This window comes from Phaeodactylum tricornutum, chromosome 1, assembly GCF_000150955.2.
Source record: "Phaeodactylum tricornutum CCAP 1055/1 chromosome 1, whole genome shotgun sequence".
Classification (NCBI taxonomy): Eukaryota; Bacillariophyta; class Bacillariophyceae; order Surirellales; family Neidiaceae; genus Phaeodactylum; species Phaeodactylum tricornutum.
Window position 1 is genome coordinate 908,884 of NC_011669.1, and position 22,108 is coordinate 930,991.

The window sequence follows — 22,108 nt, forward strand, 5'->3', positions numbered from 1 at the left end:
GAGGAATGACAGGAATACTGGGCTAGCTGGCTCGGCGCGAAAAAGTTGCTTCCAGCGGCGCGCGCGTCGCTGTCGAGCTACCCGCAAGGCAGTGCCGGCTATTGGGCGGTACGGTTTAAACCAAGGATAACTCTGGCGCCACAAGCCCGCCCAGCCCCAGTCGATTAATACTAGGACAGTCCGATATTTCAATACTTATTAAACTGATGGACCTTTGAAACAACGCGCCATCCTGGTGCCTTGTGAATGATGTGCATAGAGTAAAAGAGTCTGAGACGGCAATTATCGCTCCCACCATGAGGATGATTCGAAACGCAACGTCCAAACAACAACGGTTCCAAAATAGACTAATTTCCCCCTTTTTGCTTGCTTGCTGTTAGTTCGATGTATTTCGAGCTAATTGCGGATAGACCGTCATTGTAATTCACGTTTGGACTACGTTTTTGTTGTATATTCATCCCCACCCGTGGCAACTGATTAACGGGACTAATTGCCAAGGATGAGTACTGGCACTTCGCCGAAGGCTCCAATCTACAATCAATACAAGCGCAAGGCCCCGTTTTCGTCCTGTTCGAAAGGATCGGCTTCTGCGGACACCTTTCCAATACGGCAAGAACAATCCGCTTCCCGAATTCCTCTCACAGAGATACGGAACCAGTATGCTTCTACCTCCACTAACCGTAGACAGAGACGATTGTCAATCCCCAATGCCATTTCGGTCCAATCTCCCCTGCTCCCCTCTCCCACAACTGCCTTGCAGCTGCTACAACGGCATCAGCAACGAACGCACACCCTCAGATTAATACCGAACGGTTTGGAATCCTGGTTGTCCTTGGCCCGGCCCGGCATTTACGAACTCGTGGGGGAGGCCGGAACCGGCAAATCACAAACCGCCCTTAGCGTGTGCGTCCAAGCAGCTTCCTCGACGACAGGCCCCTCCCGAGAACCACCGTTGATTGCCGCACCCACCACCGGCACTGACGTCTCTTTGCATCTGATCCCGTGTCGTGCAATATACATTTCTCTCAAGGCTCAAAACAATGTCGTACAAATCGTCAAACGACTGGAACAAATGGTCCTCTCCCGGCAGGAACAACGACCGGCGTCCACACCTGACCAAATGAAGGCTCCTACCAGATCTCCCCCTTGCACTATTTTGCAGCGCATTCTGACACGCGCAGCGTGGAACGCAGAACAACTCACGCAGGTATTGGACGAATTGCCAGTCTTGCTAAAATCCGGCACCGTCCGTGTGCTCGTCTTGGATTCCATTGCCGACATGTTCCGCACCAGTGAGGACACGGACGGCACTCGTTCGCAACAATCGTCACACCACCATGCGGCTCGCTCGGCCATTTTGTTTGGACTCGCGGCGCGTCTCAAAAAACTGTCGGACGTCTTTGATGTCCCCGTACTCGTCATCAATCAAGTGGCCCTGTCCGGAGTCTGGACCAAGCCCGCCCTGGGTTTATCTTGGGCGCACTGTATCGACGTACGGTACATTCTAACCCGACAGGAACGCGGCGGAGACGCGGGTGTCGTCTTTGGACGCCGCGTCACGTTGGACGCGTCGTCCAGCCATGCAACCGGACAGCACAAGGCCTTTTTTATACGTGCTGATGGAGTTGTTGCCGGGTAACCGTTCCGGAGACAACGCGTCGTTGTGCACATACTACACGATAATTTTGACTATATTCCAAGGATTCCAGTAGCTATTTATTTCTTCCACTACTTGAATCCTGACCTGTTTGCCAACACAAAGCGGACATACTTCACTTTCTGTGTCCGTACTTTTCTCTCCGTTATCATTAATGCTTTTTCGTTCCCACACACACATGCACCATCCAATACTGATTATCCAATGTTCCACGTCATCCTAGTCTCACGAAACCGACATGCCCCGCAACTTACCCGCACGAATCGAGGCGGCCGCCGGCGTTTTCTCGAGTACCCAGTTGCCCATCATGCAGCAGCAATCTTCCTCCACCTTGATGGATGCCAAGCTACTCCGTTTATAGACTAAGGACTTGGCCGAGGCCATCGAGTTCCGCGAAGCGACACTACCGTTGGAGGTCGCCCTCGGCACAGTTGTGGGTTCCAATCCTTTGCCGTGCGCTACGCCAGGTACCACAATCTTGGCGTGCGCCGCCGAATCCACCATTGGATTGTCCTTGACCTGTTTAATCCCACCTTCGTCGGCCATCAGCGTCATGACGAAACGCTTAGGGCGGAACGTACGAATCACGTTGGAAATGAGGGCCTTGTACGATCCCACCTTTTGGTTCGTTTCGAAGCTGGCGTAGGACGAACCAGACTCGGGAGTAATATGAATGGTCGAGTACGAGCGGAATAAGACAGCATTCATGGAATACCCGCAGGGTTCAAAGGCGCGTGGGTCGATAATCGCACCGGGGCAGAGCGAACGAATCCCAGAAACGGAGGTCTGCTCTTCCGAGATGCGCTTGACGGCATCGTCCTTGGTTTCCCCGTCGAGATGTTGTTCATACTGATCGTAGTAAAAAAGCTGCGTAACATTTTCGTCAATGTCAAACATCATAATGTTAAGCACGCGATCCGTGTCGATATCCAGAGCTTTGGCCCGAATCGTCTGATCAGCCACAAAAACGAACCAGTGATCACCCGTTACCGGACCGAGCGTATATCCGCTGCCGTCGAGACGTTCACAAAGATTGCGGTGTCCGTAGAGGTAGTCTAACTCTTGATGAAAGGACTGGTGTGGAAAGGCTTGATCGCCGGGAAAATTAAAGTTTTTGCGACTGTACCCAACCCAATCGATTTCCAATCCCAACTTGCGTCCCAAATCAATCAAGGTTGCAATGCAACGCAACAAGGTCGTGGTACCGCAGGTTTTGAGCACGAGCATGTAGGGGTAGATAAAGAGGGAGGATTCGGAAAGCACGTAGGCGTCCAAATACTGGTTGGAGATGGACGAGAGAATCGTGCACCGCGCGCGGGCGCAGACGACATCGAGATCGCTGCGATCGAGGCGGCGGAGTCCGGTTCGCAGAATGGGAGCGTTCGAAGAGGACGTGCCCGACAATTCGCCCATGCTGAGATCGGTGTGTTCGTCGCTGTCCCGACGAAAGACGACTTCTAACGTCTTTTCGGGTCCTTCAAACATGCCAGTGTAGTCTCGATCGAGGAGATTGCCGGATTCGTCGTCGGAGTGGACGGGTTCGTGCACGGGAGAATCGTGTCGCCACGGCACATCTTCCGACTCGATTCGGACCTTGGTCGTCTTGTGCCCGCCAACGACCTGAGGAACTCCTTCTGCACTGCCATTGCTGGAGGAGTCGCTGCAATCCGGTGGCAGCGGAGACATGACAAAGTCAAAAGAGAAGTGTCTACTAGCTAGAAAGCAATACTAGAATGGGCCTGCTAGGATGGATAGCTCTTGGCTTGGCCCGGCACTGCCAAGACAATTGGGACAACGAAGATAACCTTCGGAACGGACTGCATCAGAAGCAAAATTAAAAGGCGTGAGAACAAGTCAACTTCCGAAATCTCTATTCTGCATATTACAGCGTCTCGAACGGAAGTAATTTGCGGTAAGCACAATGTGGTCGGAACTTACAGGCATTCACCTTGCTCCTAACGAGAAGCCGCTCTGTTAAACGCGGTCCGAACGATTTTGTGGATGGCAAAGAAGGCAACCCAAGGGTATTGCGAGAGTTACAGTTAATAACGCTCTGATGATGAATGTGGATGTGCGGGTGATGTACTATTGGTGTGTGACCCGCTCGTGTGGCAAGGAGAGCCGACCGCTTTGCGTAGGTGTTGATGGTCACGGTGTGAGAATATATATACCTCTAGCCCGCAAGAGCTCGTATGAAGAGAGCCAAACGCTTGCGTTCGCGTTCGTGTGTAAGGGCGCTGACTGACTGTGACTGACTGTCGCTTTGGCGGAAACTCTCCGGATGACGGTGCACATTCGTGTGTACGAGAAAGTCTCTTTGGTCGAATGTGTCGCTTTCGTGTCCGGGAAGGATTCTATTCATATTTATTTCGGGAATTCCAAAGACCCCGATTACCTACTACGGTCAGACGTTTGTGTATGAGGACAGACGTGTCTGTATCCGGCACACGGCAGCTGACGTATGGAACGGTGTGTCGTAGGCAGGAATCGGATGTTTTGATTGGTTTGCTTCGAATGTCGGCTGCACAACGAGTGGCACCACGCGGAACGCACCCGTCGAAAGATCCCGATTCCCTTCGCACGCATACGTCATAGACGGTGGTGGCTGTAGGGGGCTGTTGGCAACGCAAAACACGACAGCGTCTTAGAAAAAACTCCGCTTGTTTTGGGACCGCAGCCGTAATAAATACACTACGGTACGCGATCCACCGCAGCACGCACTACCAGCCGACCAGACGCGTACGGGTGTTCAATCGCCGTGTTGTTTGTTGGTCTGTCGCACGGGTCCGTTTCAACACTGTATTCCTCGTGTGCTTTTTTAATTTCGTGTCGGCAAGCATCCAAAATTATCACGATGAAGTTTGCAACGGCTGTCACGATCTTATCTTTGGCTACGGCTTCAGCCTTTGTCCCTACTACAATCTCCACTAGTAGGGTGAGTGTTATCTATAACTGTGTCTATGTCTGTGTCGTTGTTGTGGTAAACGGACGCTGTTCGAAGTAAAATTCGAGTTTGACTGTAAGGAAAGGTGTCAAAGTCCTGAATAGGCGCTTCGTATACCGTATATGGATCGATCTTTTTGGGCAATTTAGGATCGTAACACTAAGGCAATTGGTGTTTCACCGTGAATCATACATGCGGCTCACAGTGCATTTCTTTCTGGCTGCGCGTTAGGCGACTTGTCTGTACTCGGGTGTTCCGGGAGGATGGACTCCGGGCAGTGGCGGTGGAGGTGGCTGGGACGACAACAGTAGTAGCGGCGGCGGTACCGGCTGGGGTGCTCCAGCCGCCCCCGCTCCGGCACCGGCGGCTCCTTCCGGTTGGGGAGCTCCGCCGGCACCGGCTCCTGCACCGGCCAACGGCGGCTGGGGCGCTCCCATGGGAGGCGCCGCACCGGCCGACAATGGCTGGGGCGGAGGTGGAATGGGTGCGGCGGCGCCGGCCGTGGCGCCTCCGGCACCGGCTCCCGCCAGTAACGAAGGTAACGCCAATCCCTTCGGTACCAAGTCGCTGGATTGGGGTGGCAACGATAACGATCCTAGCTCAAAAACGGTGCGTCTGCGTGATCGTCTCAATGAAGTGGATACGGAGCGCCGTAAGAACGAAGAGGAAGCCGCTAATCGTGAACGCGCGGCCGAAATTCGGAAGGAAGAACGTCAGAAGAAGATTGACTACATGAACAACATGCCCGATAGTCAACCCGCTGGTACCGGTAAGTGGTGTGACGTGGAACAGAACACAACGTCGGAGACTGTGGCTCTTGAGGCACTTTATTGACTCACTGTCCATTACTTGTCGTGTCATTTTCTTTGCAGTGGAGGAATTCATGTTCAAGGAAGGTGTCCAGGATCAGCTCGACAAGCTGGATCGCGAACTCGTTGGTCTTGTCCCCGTCAAGAAGCGCGTCAAGGAAATTGCTTCCCTCCTGGTCCTAGATAAGATGCGCCGCAAACTTGGATTCGAAACCGCCGTACCCTCCCTGCATATGTGTTTCACGGGTGCTCCCGGAACCGGAAAGACTACGGTCGCTGTTCGTATGGGACAGATCCTGGCCAAGATGGGTTACTCTCGTAAGGGTCACGTTGTCCTTGCCACGCGTGACGATCTCGTCGGACAATATGTCGGTCACACCGCCCCCAAGACCAAGGAAATGATCAAGAAGGCCATGGGTGGAGTGCTCCTGGTTGATGAAGCTTACTACCTCTACAATGCTGCCAACGATCGTGATTATGGTCAGGAGTCCATCGAAATTCTTCTCAACGTCATGGAAAATCAGCAAGAAGATTTGGTTGTGGCGCTCGCCGGATACAAGGACCGCATGGACAAATTCTTCTCCTACATTCCAGGTATGATGTCTCGTATCGGAAACCACATTGACTTCCCCAACTACAGCGCGGACGAATTGGTGCAAATTGCCTCCGTCATGGCCAGGGAATTGGAGTACGATATTGACGATAACGCCTACCCAGTCTTCAAGGCTTACATCGAGAAACGCATGACCCTGCCTTTCTTCTCCAACGCCCGTACTGTCCGCAATGCCATGGATCGCGCTCGGATGAATTCCGCAATCCGAACGTTCGAACGTTTCGCAATCAACGGAGAAAATGGTGGTATCTGCACGGTATCGGACTTGAAGAAGATTCAGGCTGACGACTTCCAAGTGTTGCTTGATGATATCAACAACGCCGATGTTTCCAAGCGTATCTTTTCTTAAATCGTATAACTGCCGGGTATTAGCTACATTGATTATGCCGCCTTTTTGTTTCGCGTGACGACTCTATCAGGTACATTCGGTTGGTCAATGAGTCCTTCCATTTCGCGCAAAATGGAAAGATACGAGCTAATTCAGATCCAAGCTGTAGATACCAGTCGCGAAACTGTTTCTTAAATTTGTACACTGTCAGAGACTGCGTCGACCGCGTTTCTTCTTTTGCGTCTCGGGTCGAAAGTGTCCTTTTGCACGGCCTCGATTCATACGCTGCACGCTGCTTTGGATTCGCTGGAACACATTTTTCTTGGGCGTCGTCGGCTTGATAGAATCAGTCTTTTCTTTCACCTTTTTGGTTTGGCCTTGATCCAGCATGGCGTCCCAGCGATCTAAGTACATTTTGCGCTTTCGGTTGGATTCTTTCTTGTCCATTTGTTGGATAAGGTTCTCGCGGCCGCGGTCATGTTGGCGAGTTGCAACATCGTTGCCTTCGTCATCCCACCTTCCTACTCGCTGGTTCCCCAAAAGCGCATAGTCCTCACTTTTTGTAACCGCCCCAGCCCTGGGCGTCCACGCCTTGGTCTCGGAGCGCGGACCCATCATGACTTCCACCTTTTCACGGCCTTCACCACGATCAAGCACGATGCGAGTCCGCGGTTTCTCCAACGCCTTTTTCTGGACAGCATGTGGACTTTCGGATTCTGTCATATTTATTGTCCTAAACGCTTTTTCTTCGTTTTCGGACGAGGAAGAAACGTCGGCGAATGACGTCTTGGCCTCCGACTTAATAACCGGCAGAGAAATCCTTGCGGAACTGGTGCTGTCGTTCTGGTCTTGTACGGAAGAATCGTCGCTGGGTGAGGACTCTTCCGACGAGGATTCTTCGCCTTGATCCGGAAGTGCAATGGCAGGTTTCATCATTGGTGATTGTCCGAGCTGAATGTTGCCTCCGTATCTTTCCCGCTGGGATTTCGAGGAAACTACCACTTTCGACGGATCCGGACTCCTACGGCTAAATTGCTTTACTGACGAGCGTTGAATCTCAAAGCCAAAATCCGGAGCTGTGATTGGCGTTGGCAGTAGTTCGGCGCTGTCAGTTTTCTTGCCTGGGGCTGAAAAGGATGTTTCATTCCGTTGTTTCTCCAACAAGTCTCCATTCTCATTTTGTTCCTGCTTTCGCAGATTTGGTGGAAAAGAAGCCACCGTACCATTCGAGTTCTCCTCCACTCTATTAACCTTCCTTTTCTGTTCCAAAGCCGCTGTACTTTCATGGCAAAGCGACTTGCTAGTGATTGTGATTAAAGATGTCGATGCGCTTGCTTGTAATTCTGTTAAACTGTCCGCGCGGGCGCGAGCTTTGGCTCTGCCAAGTTCTTGCGCTTCCTTGGCCGACATTGGAGGTGTTGGAAACTCAAGTTTAACTTCTTCGCGACAGTAGAACAGCAAGTAGGCATCTCTTTGTCGAAGGACTGTTTGTTCCGATACAGCTTCGACGAAAGAGTCGTCCATGTGAAACCATTGTGATTTGCTACCACCACCTGGCTTGCGAACATACGCCGTGTAATGTCCAGAACTAGCACTACCTCCTACATGGATCACAATTCCGGTCAAGGAATACCCACAGGAGCGACCATCACTCAAAGGAAGCTTCAGCTGGGCTGGAAACTCGATAGATTTCGATATCTTTTGTCCTCCTCCCCCATTGCCGAAGCTCCCGAAGCCAACACTAAATTTTAGTCTACCGCTGTATGTGAATCGCTTTAATTGAATGCAAAGAGACAAAGGTGGTCGAAATACAGTCAACTGCTTTGTAGCACAAACATATTTTTTGCAGCCCGAACACTTCCACTGATTCTGAGAGTCTAAGGTTTCCTTGCGAGTAAACTCGTGCAAAGCCTGAGCAACTGAGTTGCACGCCTTGCGACTGACTTCCAGAGACAAGTTTAGTAAGGGATCGTACGTGTTGCTGCGATTGTTACAGGATGTGCAGCGAACTTGACTTCGGAAATATCCACCAAATATTCTATGTATGAAAGTCGTCTCATCTAGGCGAGGAATTGGCAATCGATCACGCCATCCACTTGCATTCTGGTTGATTCCCGCTTCTTTCAGCTCACCGTCGTTCATGGCATCTAGCAAATGCACCAAAAACTCATGTGCATCTTCTTGTCGACCGGGTCGAAACTTGTACCCTTTCCGACTACCGCAGGAACCAAGAGTTGGCACTGCTTGGACAATGGCACGAGGAGCCAATGAACTTCCAGAGTGTGTGGTACCACCATCAATGCCGTGTACTTGAGAAAAGAGGGAGCGCAAGATAAATGTTACCTTCCTTCCTTGACTGGTCTTTCTTTTTTCACCATGTTTTGATTCATGAGATAATATTGAAAGCAAGGATTGGCAGAATGGTGGTAGGTAGGCGAGGCACTGTACAGTGCTATTCAGAAAGCACGTATTACCCAGATTGACAAAGCCTTTCGGATAAGACAAATTGACATTTGTGGGGATCCATTTGAAAGACTCTAGTACCTTCCGCTCATCACAAAGCCCTCGTTGCGGTAAATTGAGTTCTCCATCTGTCGAATTCGCACGAGGCCGACATCCAAGTTTGTCGCGAACGGCATCTTCCACGGACATCCCCGACAGCTGGCCTTGCGATTGCCCAGAAAGTGACTGTACATCCAAGTTCTTCTGACGCAGCTCCTTTACTACGTTGTTGGTGTGATGCTCGCCATGCAGGATTTTTGGAGATTTCTGAGAGGAGTCGCCTTTGAGCTGACTACCAGAATCGGATTGTTTTTCTCTGTTGCTGTCCGGGTATAGAATGTCGTTCAAACTCACGTTCGTCGCGACGAATTCAGGGAGCCCTTTTTCAATCTTTTCTTGGGGAGGAACGATGAAGGTGTCGAGCAGCTCCTTTTGAAATCTGTAAAGTTTTCTTCCATTCCGTTCGGGGTAAACAAATTGGATTGCAGCGATGGAACGCTTTTGGGAACCGAAGCCATCCACTGCTGTAGGGAGAGAAGATGAATTGACGCTGCGACTCTTGTCAAATGATGGTGGTGCACCATCCCCCTTCGAATGTTTGTTCGTACTGGTAGCTCTTTGCTGGTCCTGGAAGGAATCATTAGTAAGCCTGGAATGTTCTTCCATCTGGCGGCGTTGTTCCCGACGTCGTTTCTTGGCATTCCTTTTCTTGCTCATTTTTTACTTCCGTCTCTAGCAGGTATCTGCATGTAGACATAAAGTCTCAGCGCCTGGCTGCTCCTAACTTGTATTCGGCGGAAAAAGAGCAGGATCGCTCTGGGAAAGACACTCTTCTTTTGTGTCTCCGCAAGAAAGAATCACGTTCTAACATTAAACGTTTTGCTCGTCGTTGTGCGTTACTGCTAGTTAGTGGTTCCGGTGGTTTCCGTATGGCATCATGAGGTTTTTGGTTCTAAACTGCTACTAGACGACGTTTCATTGGATGGTCTAATGAACTTTTGCCTCTAGATTTACCGCTAACACACTGCCAGTAAAAAACCTACGTGTCGTGAATGAAACTTTAAGACACGACCCAATCCATGTCTATTATTCACTGTCGGAAACGTTGTTATATCGCAAACTGCTCACGATATGCGTGAAGTCGATTAGCGAATTGCGAAACATTACTACACGAAACACAATTTACCGCGACCTTAGGTAGAATAGGCGAGGCAGCAAGTACCTCTTCACATCAAACAATTTCGATGTCCACTCCTCTCACGACTTGTCAAACCGGTGCAAAACCGATGCCAGTCCTTTATTCACAGTCAATGCCAATGTCTTTTTTCACAAGGCATCATTTCATTTGTGCCCGAAAGTTATGTTCATTGACTGTAAGTATGGCAAAAGAGATCGATTTTGATGTGTTTTCCTTCACAAAACAGTTTCAAGTCCAATGTCTCATGCGACGTAAATAATGTCATTAACAATTCCTCTTGTAGGTCATTCGGTCATTACACTGACTTCAAAGAACTAACAGTAAGCACAAGGGGGGAAGAAACAGCTCACCCTCAAACAACTGTAATTTTGACCATGGCAGCAATGTCGGGTCCCCGAATATTCGTTGGCAAGGAGTCACATCCTGTCACCACCCCAGCTGTTCGCTCACGCGGACCAGTCACTCCAGTTGAAAATGGTGATGGCACAATATTCGTATCGATTCCGTCCTATCGAGGTACGTTCTGGATCGTGGAGTCCATCGCTGTCCTCGTTCACGCAAACCTCTCTAACCAAGATCTCTGCGTCTTTTCCTAGACGGGGAACGTTGCGGAGAGACTCTGAAAGCCCTTTTTGAAAACGCAAAGAATCCTGATAAGATTTTTGTGGGATTAGTGGAACAAAACAACGCAGAAGATAAATTTTGTATGGAACAGTACTGCAGTTCATACGGTAAGTCCAAATTAATAACTGTCGAAAACCTTTTTCGATTTCTTTGAAATAAAGCTTATGATGATCTCCTTTCAGGTGTTCAAACAATCAAGCGAAACAAAATTCGGGAAGATATGTTCAAAGTTGTCGCTGAGAAGCGCCGGGGGGATTGCCCACGCTTTGATCAAATCGGCTACGTTGCATACCACAATATCAATGCAAAGGGTCCTATGTTGGCCCGAAGCTTGGCACGTAAAGTTTTGGGTAACGAAGAATTTTGTATGCAAATTGATGCCCACACGGACTTCGCAAAGGACTGGGACGAAATTTTACGTGACCAGTGGAAAAGAACGAAAAACGAATTTGGAATCCTGTCAACTGTTCCACCACCGAAGTCAGCAAAGGCTGACTATTCACCTGGAGGATCAGAAGAAAACGATGTTCCCCGCCAGTGTATGGTAAAATTTCGCGACAATGGCTTTCCGGTATGTTTCTGTCAACGGAAAAAGTTGTATTGAGATTCCTAATTGATCAATTGCTGACTGGTGTGTCCTTCCTTAGGATTACGAATCGCCTGCTGATGGTCGAGCGTTGGAACTGACGGAGCCACTTTTGTCCTTAGGATGGTCTGCTGCTTTCTCATTTGCCAAGTGCCATCTGGAAGAGACTACGCCATATGATCCATTTTCTTACTATGCCATGCCCGTCGAACAGTTCTCTCGATACGCTCGTTTCTGGACAAGAGGGTAAGTTTACACCCGACCCCCTCGAACACCTACAGATCGATCTAAATGTTACCATTTATGCTTTTCAGATATGACACGTATACGCCTACAAAAAATGTGGTGTTTCACGACTTCGAATTGCAGGCGAACGGTCATGGCAACAATGAGTGGTTTAAGCGTCAAAGAGATCGCTTTCGTAAGATGGCAATCAAGCGAGCGAAGACACTAATTCATGCCACATATCCGAAGCCGACGGATGTAGAGCTGGCGAATATGGGGATATATGGCCTCGGTAAACGTCGAACATTGGAACAGCTGGCTGACTTTGCGAATATCGATTTTACCATACCACGTGGGAATACGGGTGCAAGTTTGAAATGTTCAGATCTTGAATGGGTGGCGTATGATGCATCTATTTCCCCGGTGGAAAATTTATACGACAAACCCGATAATCTTGAGTCTCAGCCCGAGTATCCGAGGCGTACAAAGCTTGTCTATTATGAGCAAGTAGAAGAGCCGTTACCTCTGCCGGAAATGACAACATCAACAAATATTCGACCTCACGAGCAGGTAGTCGATACGTTTGAGAATGTATCTGAAACGAATACCAACTTGCCGTCAGCCTCCTTAATTTTTGTTCTCTGGACCTTTGGTTTGATTGTGTGGTGTGCCATGTTTGCCAGCACTGGATCCAAAGCGCAACGGCCCGCACGAAGAAAGAAGGCAGCAATGGCAAAAGATGTCTAAGAAAATCTGCGCAACTAGTCTTTCAACGCAGTAAAGGAGTGGGTCCTGGCAGTTAGTAGCATCCATGATTACGTATCTCCTTTGGTAAAATTAGGATATTAAGAAATCGTGATTAAGGAAACTCGTCTTTGTTCAAGTCAATTTACTCTATCTCCTGTTTCTTCAGTAGCCTGTCCCAATTTTTTACTGTCCAAGGGAATCCCACTCTTGCATCGGGTGGCAGAAGAGGACCTACTCTCTCCCAAACTCCCGCCTTCCCGCTGGCTCCCAGATTTCGGCAACGACTGTAGTATCCTCCATGAGCTCTGAAGACATCTTTTTGTCCACATTTGATCGGTCCGCCACATTTCAGCTTGTCGTAGAAGCTCCCAGGGATGATTCGAAAATCCAGTGATACTCTGGTTTGTAAAGTTTTATTGTCTGTTGTCCAGTGCGTACAAATTGCACCAGCAAAGTGCTTTAGGTAGCCTAATTACTCGAGTTGAACAGAAAGAAATTGAGCTTCAAGCGAAAATCTATGTAAGGCCAAAGAAAGGACACTCACCGTAGTCTCCTTCAATTGGATGCCAATCTTCGCTTCCGGGACGACTTTCGAGAAACAATGCAGATGTACCGCCAATTGGTGTCAATGGAACATACATATTTATACTGCATGGATGGTGGCCATATGAAACATCTGCATGGGGGCCGATGCTAAACTCATTTGGTCGCACTACTCGTATACAAGGAAAAGCTTGGTAATAGAATTCGTCGCAGTATCCCATTTCGCAAACCGCTGGAGCGCACACTTCACGAACAAACTTATCATAGATAAGATGAAAGCTAGTGAATGATTTGGTCAGCTGGCAAAAAAAGTTGGCTTTCTCTTTGGACATTGCATGAAAATTGGAAAGGTCAAATGTATCTAAGAGCCCACCGCATTTCAACAGCGACAAGCGAAGGGGATATTTGGCCGTATCAAAACCAAAACTGCCTTCTGTGCCGAAGCTCAGCTTGAACTGCGCCACAACATCATCGAAATGGTTGAGTCCTGACGCTTGACGAATAGCCTCGAGCGTTTCTGATCGTCGGTTGGTAGCCTTCCGAATGTGAGGTTCAATCGAGAGGCGTATGTCCAGAGGAAAAGGATCATATGGTATCGTTACTGAATTTTTTGTGGCCTTAGCAACGGTTGAGCCAAACCAGTGGTGTTCTTCAAGCTGGGCCTTTCCCTGATAGTTTCCCGTATCGGACTGTATCTTGGAAATGATGTCCGTCGTGCTCTGGCCCTTATAGTAGGGTATTCGTTGAAAGCAGCCTGAATTCACGGGATAGAGAAAAAAATCCGCTTGTTTTTCCGCGTCGACATCATTCGCAAAACCATGTACAACCAGATCTATTCCGTGCTGATGCATGAAGGATTCAGTTACAATCAAAGGGCACGGGCACACCACGAAATCCACTTCTCCAATTGATCTAACCAAAGTCTTCCGGTCGATCTGGGAAATGATGGGCGGGCGCTTGTATACCGAAGCATCGTCATCACCTGTCACACCAATTATGACACGGTTTCCTAGTTTGGCACAATGTCGGATGGCTTCCAAGTGCCCGACATGAAAGAGGTCAAAGATGCCGTCCATGTAAACAGTTCGTTGAGGTCGAGGCCTCGATTTAATCGGTGCTGGATTAGCTTCCTCCCTGTACTGATCTTCCTTTTCAGTCTGCTCTTTCAAATAATGAAACAACTGATCTCGTCCATGTAGTGTATGTCGTCGTTCCTTGCGCGACGAAGGTTGCATCGGCAAATAGTGCAAATCCTGTAAGGGAACTTTGGTACCACATTGCCACACTCCACCAGCTTTGGTATGAGGGAATAGATTCCCATCGTCCTCTACCAAGTGATTATTGTATAAATCCTTCGGGGCCCGGTGACTCTCACTTTGATAGTAAACATTAAAGCAGTCCAAACCAAATGCACGTTTCAACAATACAACTGGTGCCCTCGGGCCTTTGATTCCCGTCAATGGTCCAAACTTCAGGTCTAGTGTAAGAGGAAAGAGTTCACTCTCTCGATATGCTTCTTTCGGCCACAGCTCTATAGCTTTTCTCGAGCTGAAGTGCCACAACGGGAAAAGTGGAGTTCTTTCCTTTTGCGAAAAACAGGATTCCTGGATCGTACCCGTAATGCCTTCGACGTAATTCTTTGGTTGGGGTTGTCCATTCTTTTTGACGCCAAGTACTTTGGATAGGTCGGAGAGCGTATCGTATCGGCGCAGTTGAAACAAGTCAATATACACATTATTCATACGACACGGTCTAATCCGATCGCCTCCTTCCCAAGCTCGTCGCTGATACATGTAGAGCTGATCTCCAAGAAACATGTGTAAATTGAGCGACACTCTTTCGTAGTCTCCATCGTAGTCGACGATCGCAATATCGATGTCGTCATCACAAAAAAGTATACTGTGTTGGCGAACAGCACCAAGCAGGGATCCTCCTGTTACGATGTAGTCGACGTCGAGTCGATTTAAGGCAGAAACTACGTCTCGAAAGGTTTGATACAAGGCGTCAACCTCTTTTCTGCTCAATAGTGTCGGTTTCGGGCCTAGCTTGGGGACGGGTTGAGAAGGCAAATTGTCCATCAAAGAACCGTGAACTTTTGTTTGATCAATTACCGTAGACAAATCATGTTTCGAGATGTTGACAGTGAACGACATTCGACGTTCCATGAGGAGCGAATTTTGGTGGCTGGATCCCATATGCGGTCTCGAGTCACAAAAGATTTCTCATTTTCAAATTTACCAAATTTATTACCTTGGCAAGTTTTGGTTCGACGATTCTCAGCGTGGATAACTTTTTCGCGTGAAAGGAATGAAAGTTGGCCCCATTTTGTGCAGCTACCGCAATCGCAATCACGAAGCTTGTAGCCATGTCATTCACATTGTAACTTCACAACCTGTTAGTCTTACTTGATTCAACTGTGAATGCAGCGGCTTTGGAACATCGCTTCTACTACGCTATTTCATATCCAGACACGGCCTCACTTCAAATTTCGGTTGTGGAGCAGCATGTCGTCTTGTAGAAAACCGAACGAGATCGAGATTGATGGATCCAAAGGCGAAGGTGGAGGTCAGATTCTACGGAACTCCATCTCCTACGCTACAATCTTGCGAAAACCGATCCGCATTACGAAAATCCGTTCTAATCGATCAAAACCAGGTCTGAAAGCCCAGCACGTGGCTTCTTTGCAACTTCCAACCAGAATCTGCGGCGTTGTGCTAAAGGGGGATGCTATCGACTCACAGATCATTCAATATGAGCCAGGAAAACCAAGGATAACAACAAGCCAGCTTGAGCAGATTAACTTGACGAGCAACATTGAAACTGCCGGTTCCATTTGTCTTTTGATTCAGGCTGCCCTCCCTTGTGCATTAATGGGTTCTGCTGTTCCTATTAGTTTGACACTCCGCGGCGGTACCAACGCAACAATGGCACCACAATACGACTACTGGGAACGGGTATTCTGGCCGACGCTGCGGGATCTCTTTCAACTGCAACCAAACCAAGTAGAGGCAACTGTTGTTCGTCGAGGCTATTTCCCCAAAGGTGGCGGTTTAGTTCGAATTCGTGTTTTGCCCATTTGTGAAGCTTTACCACCGATTTCTATGACAGAGCGAGGACAAGTTGTAGAAATTTCAATTCGAGCGTTTCACGCTGGTAAGCTTCCAATACATTTGGCGAAGCAAATGGCATCGGCTGCCCAACATTTTTTGCAGCCACGTTTTCCAAATACACCTGTGTACACAGAGGTTGTCACGGAGAAAGAAGCAGTTGGAAGTGGGTTAGGAATAATTATTGTTGCGACCACAAATACGGGGTGCCGCTTGGCTGGATCAGCCCTGATGGAACGTCAGCAAAAGGCATTTGATGTGGGTGTTCGGGCAGCTACCGAACTCTGGTCCACCATTCAAGACGGTGGGTGTGTGGACGAGTGGCTCCAAGACCAGCTCATTCTTTTCATGGCATTGGCGCGTGGCGAGTCCAAAATCCTAACCGGATCATTGACTCTACACACTCAATCAGCCATTGAGATTGCCAAAGTCGTAGCCTGCGCTGAGTTTGAGGTGACGCGTATATTGGACGAGGGAGACGACATAGTGGCTAAGACTGTCACAAATTGTCGCTACGGTGAAGCTGGGCGCATACCAGGTAAACACATCATTCGTTGCAGGGGAATTGGTTTCTCAAGTTATTGCACCCCAGAAGAAATCACGCAGAGCGATATGAAGGTATAGAGGACCAATAGATAGTATTGCTTTGATGCGAATTTGTTTAGAACTACAATTTGTTTGGTGGCTGTTGCGAGAATGTTACATAACATAGTTTGAAAAAGGTAAAAATGACACAGGGTTTTTCTACAAGAAAGAAGGCACCCGGAGTCGGGGTTTCAGCTCGAGGAAACGTCAGTCCGGTAGTCGGGTCATACGGCGTACGCCTAGAACAAAGAGGAAGGCTCATTGTCAGTCTGACACACGTGACACACGCACAACGAATGTTACACGAGCTACTAGAGTAGAAGGTCCTTCGTTGTTTCTCACATCATCAATATCGCACATATCAACGAGCATCCGCTGTTTGAACATATCAGACAGCCTTCTCCATTCCTACTTCGGTATTCGTCAACATGAGGTTGTTGTTTGCTTCTGCTTTGCTCTGCTGCACGGTTAATGCGTTTACTCCAGCATCGCTAGTACAGTCGTCGTCGTCCCTAAGCATCAAACCTGCGTTCGCTGCCTTGCGAAGCACCGTCACGGACGCCGATTTTACCTCGGAAGGTGCCAAGTCGCAGGTCGGAAACCAATCTTTCCTCAACCAAAATCTCATGGCTCGCGCTCGGAATGGACCCGGCAAGAAGAATCGAGAAAGCCTGAGTATTGGTATCGTCGGTGCTGGTTTAGCCGGCATGGTAGCTGCGATGGATCTGGCAGACGCCGGGCACAAGGTTGAAATGTTTGAAGTACGTCCCTATGTCGGTGGCAAAGTCAGCTCCTGGCTCGACAAGGACGGTAATCACATTGAAATGGGTCTGCATGTGTTCTTTGGATGCTACTACAATCTGTTCGGTATCATGAAACGCACCGGTAGCTTTGACGAAAAATTGCGCATTAAAGAACATCTCCACACATTCGTTAACGAAGGAGGCAAACTAGGCGCCTTGGATTTCCGATTCCCTATTGGCGCCCCTGTTAGTGGCCTACAAGCCTTCGCCCGTACCGAACAGCTTGGAGTGGAAGACAAATTTCACAACGCGGTTCGTCTCGGTACCTCGCCTATTGTCCGCGCTCTCGTTGATTTTGATGGTGGTATGGATATGGTTCGCGAGCTGGATGACATCACATTTACAGAATGGTTTACAGCAATGGGAGGTAGCCGTGGTAGCTTGGATCGCATGTGGGACGCGATTGCCTACGCTTTGGGATTTTTGGATTGCGATAGTATAAGTGCCCGATGCATGCTGACTATTTTTATGTTGTTCGCAATCCGAACAGAGGCCAGTGTCTTGCGAATGCTGGACGGTAGTCCGCAGACGGGTCTGCATGATCCCATTATCAAATACCTGGAAGACCGTAACGTCAAGATCAATCTTAGCAGCCCATGCCGCGACATTGTGCACGATATTGATCCCGACACTGGCCTGCCGACTCGAGTCAAGGGCATTAAGGTTGGAGCAAGGGAAGAATTTCGTGAATTCGACGTTGTTATTGCTGCGACCGATGTACCGGGAATCAAAAAGCTCCTACCAGAAAGTTTCCGAAAGTATGATGAGTTTGACAAAATCTACAATTTGGACACAGTGCCGATCGCGACCGTCCAAGTGCGCTTTGATGGTTGGGTGACGGAAATGCAGGACGAAGCTCGTATGATGGATGTGTCGGGGGACCAGAGCAACGGAAAGGGCGCCGGTATCGACAACCTTCTTTACAGTGTCGACACCGAATTCTCGTGCTTTGCCGACTTGGCTCTGACCAGTCCAGGGGATTACTACAAGCCGAGTGAAGGAAGTCTAATTCAGGCGGTATTTGACGAACGTGCTTTCACTCGGTCCAATGAACAACTCGTAGACGACTGTATCAAACAGCTTCACAACATTTTTCCATCGTCGCGCAAGCTCAAATGTACTTGGTCCTCGGTTGTCAAATTGGGACAGAGCTTGTACCGTGAAAAGCCCGGCCAGGATAAGTTTCGCCCCGCTCAGGCCACTCCAATTTCAAACTTTTTCATGTGCGGCTCTTACACATACCAAGATTATTTGGACTCGATGGAAGGTGCCACCCGATCTGGGCTCATGGTGGCCGACGAAATTATTGCCCGGGCCGATGGTCCTGAAGGCCTGAAAGCGCAAGCGAAAGAGGAAAGCGGCTCGCCGTTTTTTGCAAGGGAGAAAGAAGTCGTTGCGTAGTAACAACATGTAAATGCTGACGTATATCGTCGTTCTTGTCGGTATGGGTTAGAACTAAAATTCTGTGACTCGGGATACTTCACAATCGCTCCTCTAGTCCACCCCGGAATTACATAGACAGATTGCGGATGTGAGTCGGTGTCTGTACTGTCTAAATTCGTGTTTGCCAGTGATCATATCTAGTTCACAATTATGCTACTGTTCGCGGCACTGACGCGGGGAGACCAGATGGTCGACGTGGGCGGAAACATCGAAAACCATATACTGGGATACTTCTATTGATGTCACACATTCCTAATTCCTATACGCACCACATACATTACCAAAAACGAGGTAGAAAGACCGTAGACAAAGTATCGTGCCCTCACTCACCGGAATCTACATCCAATATCCGTTTTCGCAAATTTGGTTCGAACGAGAAAATGCACTTTGTTTGGAATCGTCCGCGTCATCGCGATACCCCGAATATATCTTGGTAGGTTTGGCTCTAGCTACCTTGTAAAGCTGCTGGAAAGAGCGACTTTAACAAGGTCCAACCACCAACGAGGGTTTTTTTTTCACAATCCATATTGGTTGGTTGTCGGAGCCGGTGTACCTTCAACCGCAGTTGTCCCTTCAGAACAGCTATCTATCATGTGTGGTCCCACAGATACAGTGGTCGTTCGTGTAGAAGAGCGTGGCGCTCAAGCACCGTCGGCGGCCGACTCCGTGAACAAACCGGCTATGGCACACAATTTATCCGAGGCCGATGCCAACGGCATTTTAAGCAAATCGATGGATCCACCCGTGCCCTCTCTTGCAGCTCGCTACACTTGTGCATCAATCTTAGTAGGTGTCTTCGCAGTGTGGGGAAAATACACTTTTGTGGACGAAGCAAAGGTCCCTGGAGGTGGCAGGGTCGAGTTGCACAACTGGAAGGTTCCCGCAGCGTTGACTACCTTTTATCTGGTGAGTTTGCCCTTGCTTCGATGGTTTTCCAACAAGTTTTTACTTCCAAATGTGGATGTGAAAATTTTACTACGGGAGGCTATGATTCTCTACAATGCGGGACAAGTTGTGTTGAACGCATGGATGGTATACCGCTTCGTGGATGCGGTCATGTTTCGTGGACATCCCTTTGTCGGCGGACCGGTTGATTTGGTGGATACGGGAGCGACTTTTGCAATATGGGTGCACTACTGCGACAAGTACTTAGAGTTTCTCGATACGTACTTTATGGTTCTGCGGGGAAAGATGGATCAGGTAAGTTCCGTAGAAGAGCCAATGTTGAGGCATGAACGCAGGACATGCCGGCGATTTACCGATACCAGGTGTTTCTTATCTTCTCATTTGCTTTGCTTGTAGGTCTCATTTCTGCACGTCTATCATCATACGTCGATATCTTGGGCCTGGTGGTTTGGGTTGAAGCTCCATCCCGGCGGTGATGGGTACTTTGGCGCTTTGCTCAACTCATGGATTCATGTCATGATGTATTCATACTACACGTTCAGTCTGCTGAAAGTTCACTGCCCTTGGAAGCGGTACTTAACGCAGGCACAGCTGCTACAATTTACTACGGTTCTTCTGTATTCCTTCTGGAGTATGAATCGAATGCCCCCCGGCAGCAATTGGGGCCATTACGCGGCGCATTGCATCCAAGACTTTGAAATGATTAGCCTCTTTTTACTGTTTCTGCACTTTTACCGTAAAGCCTACAGTCAGAAGCAGAAGGATGCGGCCCTGAAGAAGCAAGCATTGCTGAAAGCTTTGGAACCAGAGACAGACTCCAGCGCGGACGCCGTCGCTGAACAAGCTTCGATTTCCTCGATCAGCTCGGACGAGGATCGGGATGACCGGTCTTCGTAGCGTCGAAAAGGAACAGAGCACTATATTACAGAGCAAGCCGACCATCGCCAGCACTACGACAATTTGTCACAATATGAACTTTCTAAAGCCGATTTACATAGACTTTTGAAAAAGAACTGCTAAAGAAGTCCCTATAGTCATGTTTTTCCCTAAGATATGAGCTGCCAGTACCTTGTCGACAGCTAGCTGCATAACGCATCACTTCGTTTGCCAAGCCGGAGGAACGTACGGATTCTTTTGAACTGAATCGCCGTTTAAGCTACCGTCGTCCTTCTGATACGTACCAAAAAACCGGTCCACATGGTAAAAGAATTTTTGGTAGTAGTGCTTCCCAACTCTGTGGTGGTAATGGTGCCGGCGGCTACCGGTAGCAAGTCCGAAGGGTACCACATTCTGAGGAGTCCAGGGGAAGTCAAAGCCGCTGTGTAATTCGGTCAACAGAAAAGTGATGATAATGTTGTAAATACTCCGAGCGAACGGGTGGACGCTTAGCAGGTTTAGTGCGACAATCGAGAAGCCTACTTCCAGCACTTCTTCGGCAATGGATAGACGCACAATTTCGGCTGCTCGAACCTCTTGGGTCTTGTGATGCTTGGTGTGAATTGTGCGATATAAGAAAGGAATTTTGTGCATGAGGAAGTGGCCAACAAAAAACATGAGATCGTAGAAAAACAGCCCACCAGCGACACCTCCAAGGATTTGCATTGTTGTCGGCGCCGCAAACGCCCCAATGCGACGGAATCGTCGAGGTGATAGAATATCCCACGTCAGCAAAGGTAGAGCATATACCCAAAACTCGCACATCCAAGCTCCGTAATTCCACTTGGACTGTTGTGTTTCTAAATTGGGTCGAACACCTTCTATACTCACGTCGACGCCGTTTAAAGCGCGCTTTTCCATCATACGGCGATGTTTGTCGGCTTCGTAACGATCTTGTAAACGGTATTTTTTCCACGGATGGATCCTGCCCTGACGGTCCGCCCTCCGCACAGCACGGTCACCGTAGCCGAAAAAATGGATGTACACACTAAAGCAGGTGATCGCAAGGACCCACTCATAGCTGTCGGTACGAAAAATGCGCGCTACCAAGTGGGGAGAAGTGGTCAAGAATGTCCATAGATGCACCAGTTGAATATCGATGGCACTGCGGTATGTAATCAAGGTCGAGAAGAATGTCAATGCTGCGGCTCTCCAAAAGGAGACTTCACTGTTTTGAATCTTGCTTTTCACTGAGGAGGCAAAACTTCGTCCACTCGAAGCCATTTTTTGCATAGGTGATCTATTTGAAAGAGGCATCGAGCTTGCATACAGCTCACTTCGTACAATCCTCTTGCAAAACCCGGAATGGTGTCCAGGAGCAAGTCGGGTTTGCATTGGAACGAAGGAAAAGGCAACCCATGGAAGTGTTCCCAGAAAAACAAGAAACTTCACGCAAAGCTTCATCGTACACAATGTGGGAAGGTCTGCTACTGATGTGACAAAGAGTTTTGATGGGTGTTTCACGTCTTCAAAATCCAGGCTGGCATTCAGGAGTCCGACGTCGATGATGATGTGCATGTTCGTTGATTCCGCCGAAGATCACGGTACTGAC

At 48.8% G+C, this 22,108-nt stretch overlaps 10 protein-coding genes across 10 annotated transcripts; 6 read left to right on the forward strand and 4 right to left on the reverse strand.

Annotated features, from left to right (window-relative positions):
- Window positions 1-499: 499 nt before the first annotated feature.
- Window positions 500-1,639, forward strand: PHATRDRAFT_31781 (predicted protein; the record flags this gene model as incomplete). Its single annotated transcript, XM_002176645.1, has 1 exon — window positions 500-1,639. One exon carries the CDS (start codon window positions 500-502, stop codon window positions 1,637-1,639), a length of 1,140 nt encoding a protein of 379 aa, XP_002176681.1.
- A 549-nt stretch (window positions 1,640-2,188) lies between these two features.
- Window positions 2,189-3,154, reverse strand: PHATRDRAFT_3362 (predicted protein; the record flags this gene model as incomplete). The annotated part of the gene is made up of 1 exon (XM_002177152.1): window positions 2,189-3,154. A coding segment is annotated over one exon (966 nt), but the record flags the coding sequence as incomplete, so codon positions are not given.
- Window positions 3,155-4,422: 1,268 nt separating this feature from the next.
- PHATRDRAFT_42728 (predicted protein) lies at window positions 4,423-6,455 on the forward strand. The gene is made up of 3 exons (XM_002176646.1): window positions 4,423-4,592; window positions 4,833-5,370; window positions 5,474-6,455. Exons 1-3 carry the CDS (start codon window positions 4,512-4,514, stop codon window positions 6,370-6,372), a joined length of 1,518 nt encoding a protein of 505 aa, XP_002176682.1. The 5' UTR covers window positions 4,423-4,511; the 3' UTR covers window positions 6,373-6,455.
- A 92-nt stretch (window positions 6,456-6,547) lies between these two features.
- On the reverse strand, window positions 6,548-9,570 carry PHATRDRAFT_42729 (predicted protein; the record flags this gene model as incomplete). Its single annotated transcript, XM_002177153.1, has 1 exon — window positions 6,548-9,570. One exon carries the CDS (start codon window positions 9,568-9,570, stop codon window positions 6,559-6,561), a length of 3,012 nt encoding a protein of 1,003 aa, XP_002177189.1. The 3' UTR covers window positions 6,548-6,558.
- Window positions 9,571-10,425: 855 nt separating this feature from the next.
- PHATRDRAFT_42730 (predicted protein) lies at window positions 10,426-12,351 on the forward strand (the record flags this gene model as incomplete). The annotated part of the gene is made up of 5 exons (XM_002176647.1): window positions 10,426-10,567; window positions 10,648-10,782; window positions 10,858-11,246; window positions 11,323-11,507; window positions 11,576-12,351. 5 exons carry the CDS (start codon window positions 10,426-10,428, stop codon window positions 12,231-12,233), a joined length of 1,509 nt encoding a protein of 502 aa, XP_002176683.1. The 3' UTR covers window positions 12,234-12,351.
- A 249-nt stretch (window positions 12,352-12,600) lies between these two features.
- On the reverse strand, window positions 12,601-13,144 carry PHATRDRAFT_8657 (predicted protein; the record flags this gene model as incomplete). The annotated part of the gene is made up of 2 exons (XM_002177154.1): window positions 12,601-12,701; window positions 12,772-13,144. Coding segments are annotated over 2 exons (474 nt in total), but the record flags the coding sequence as incomplete, so codon positions are not given.
- Window positions 13,145-15,280: 2,136 nt separating this feature from the next.
- On the forward strand, window positions 15,281-16,507 carry PHATRDRAFT_42732 (predicted protein; the record flags this gene model as incomplete). Its single annotated transcript, XM_002176648.1, has 1 exon — window positions 15,281-16,507. The coding sequence occupies one exon, from the start codon at window positions 15,281-15,283 to the stop codon at window positions 16,505-16,507; it is 1,227 nt and encodes a 408-aa protein (XP_002176684.1).
- Window positions 16,508-16,770: 263 nt separating this feature from the next.
- On the forward strand, window positions 16,771-18,675 carry ZDS (zeta-carotene desaturase). The gene has a single exon (XM_002176649.1). The coding sequence runs from the start codon at window positions 16,897-16,899 to the stop codon at window positions 18,670-18,672; it is 1,776 nt and encodes a 591-aa protein (XP_002176685.1). The 5' UTR covers window positions 16,771-16,896; the 3' UTR covers window positions 18,673-18,675.
- Window positions 18,676-19,446: 771 nt separating this feature from the next.
- PHATRDRAFT_9255 (predicted protein) lies at window positions 19,447-20,382 on the forward strand (the record flags this gene model as incomplete). Its single annotated transcript, XM_002176650.1, has 2 exons — window positions 19,447-19,914; window positions 20,017-20,382. Coding segments are annotated over 2 exons (834 nt in total), but the record flags the coding sequence as incomplete, so codon positions are not given.
- Window positions 20,383-21,198: 816 nt separating this feature from the next.
- PHATRDRAFT_42734 (predicted protein) lies at window positions 21,199-21,992 on the reverse strand (the record flags this gene model as incomplete). The annotated part of the gene is made up of 1 exon (XM_002177155.1): window positions 21,199-21,992. A coding segment is annotated over exon 1 (762 nt), but the record flags the coding sequence as incomplete, so codon positions are not given.
- Between the last annotated feature and the right edge of the window lie 116 nt (window positions 21,993-22,108).

Excerpts from the sequence above, each read along its gene's own strand:
- PHATRDRAFT_42728 (XM_002176646.1), top strand. The coding sequence starts at position 4,512 with ATGAAGTTTGCAACGGCTGTCACGATCTTATCTTTGGCTACGGCTTCA. Across the intron at positions 4,593-4,832 it reads CTACAATCTCCACTAGTAGG|GCGACTTGTCTGTACTCGGG; the intron begins GTGAGTGTTATC and ends GCTGCGCGTTAG. Across the intron at positions 5,371-5,473 it reads TAGTCAACCCGCTGGTACCG|TGGAGGAATTCATGTTCAAG; the intron begins GTAAGTGGTGTG and ends TTTTCTTTGCAG.
- ZDS (XM_002176649.1), top strand. The coding sequence starts at position 16,897 with ATGAGGTTGTTGTTTGCTTCTGCTTTGCTCTGCTGCACGGTTAATGCG.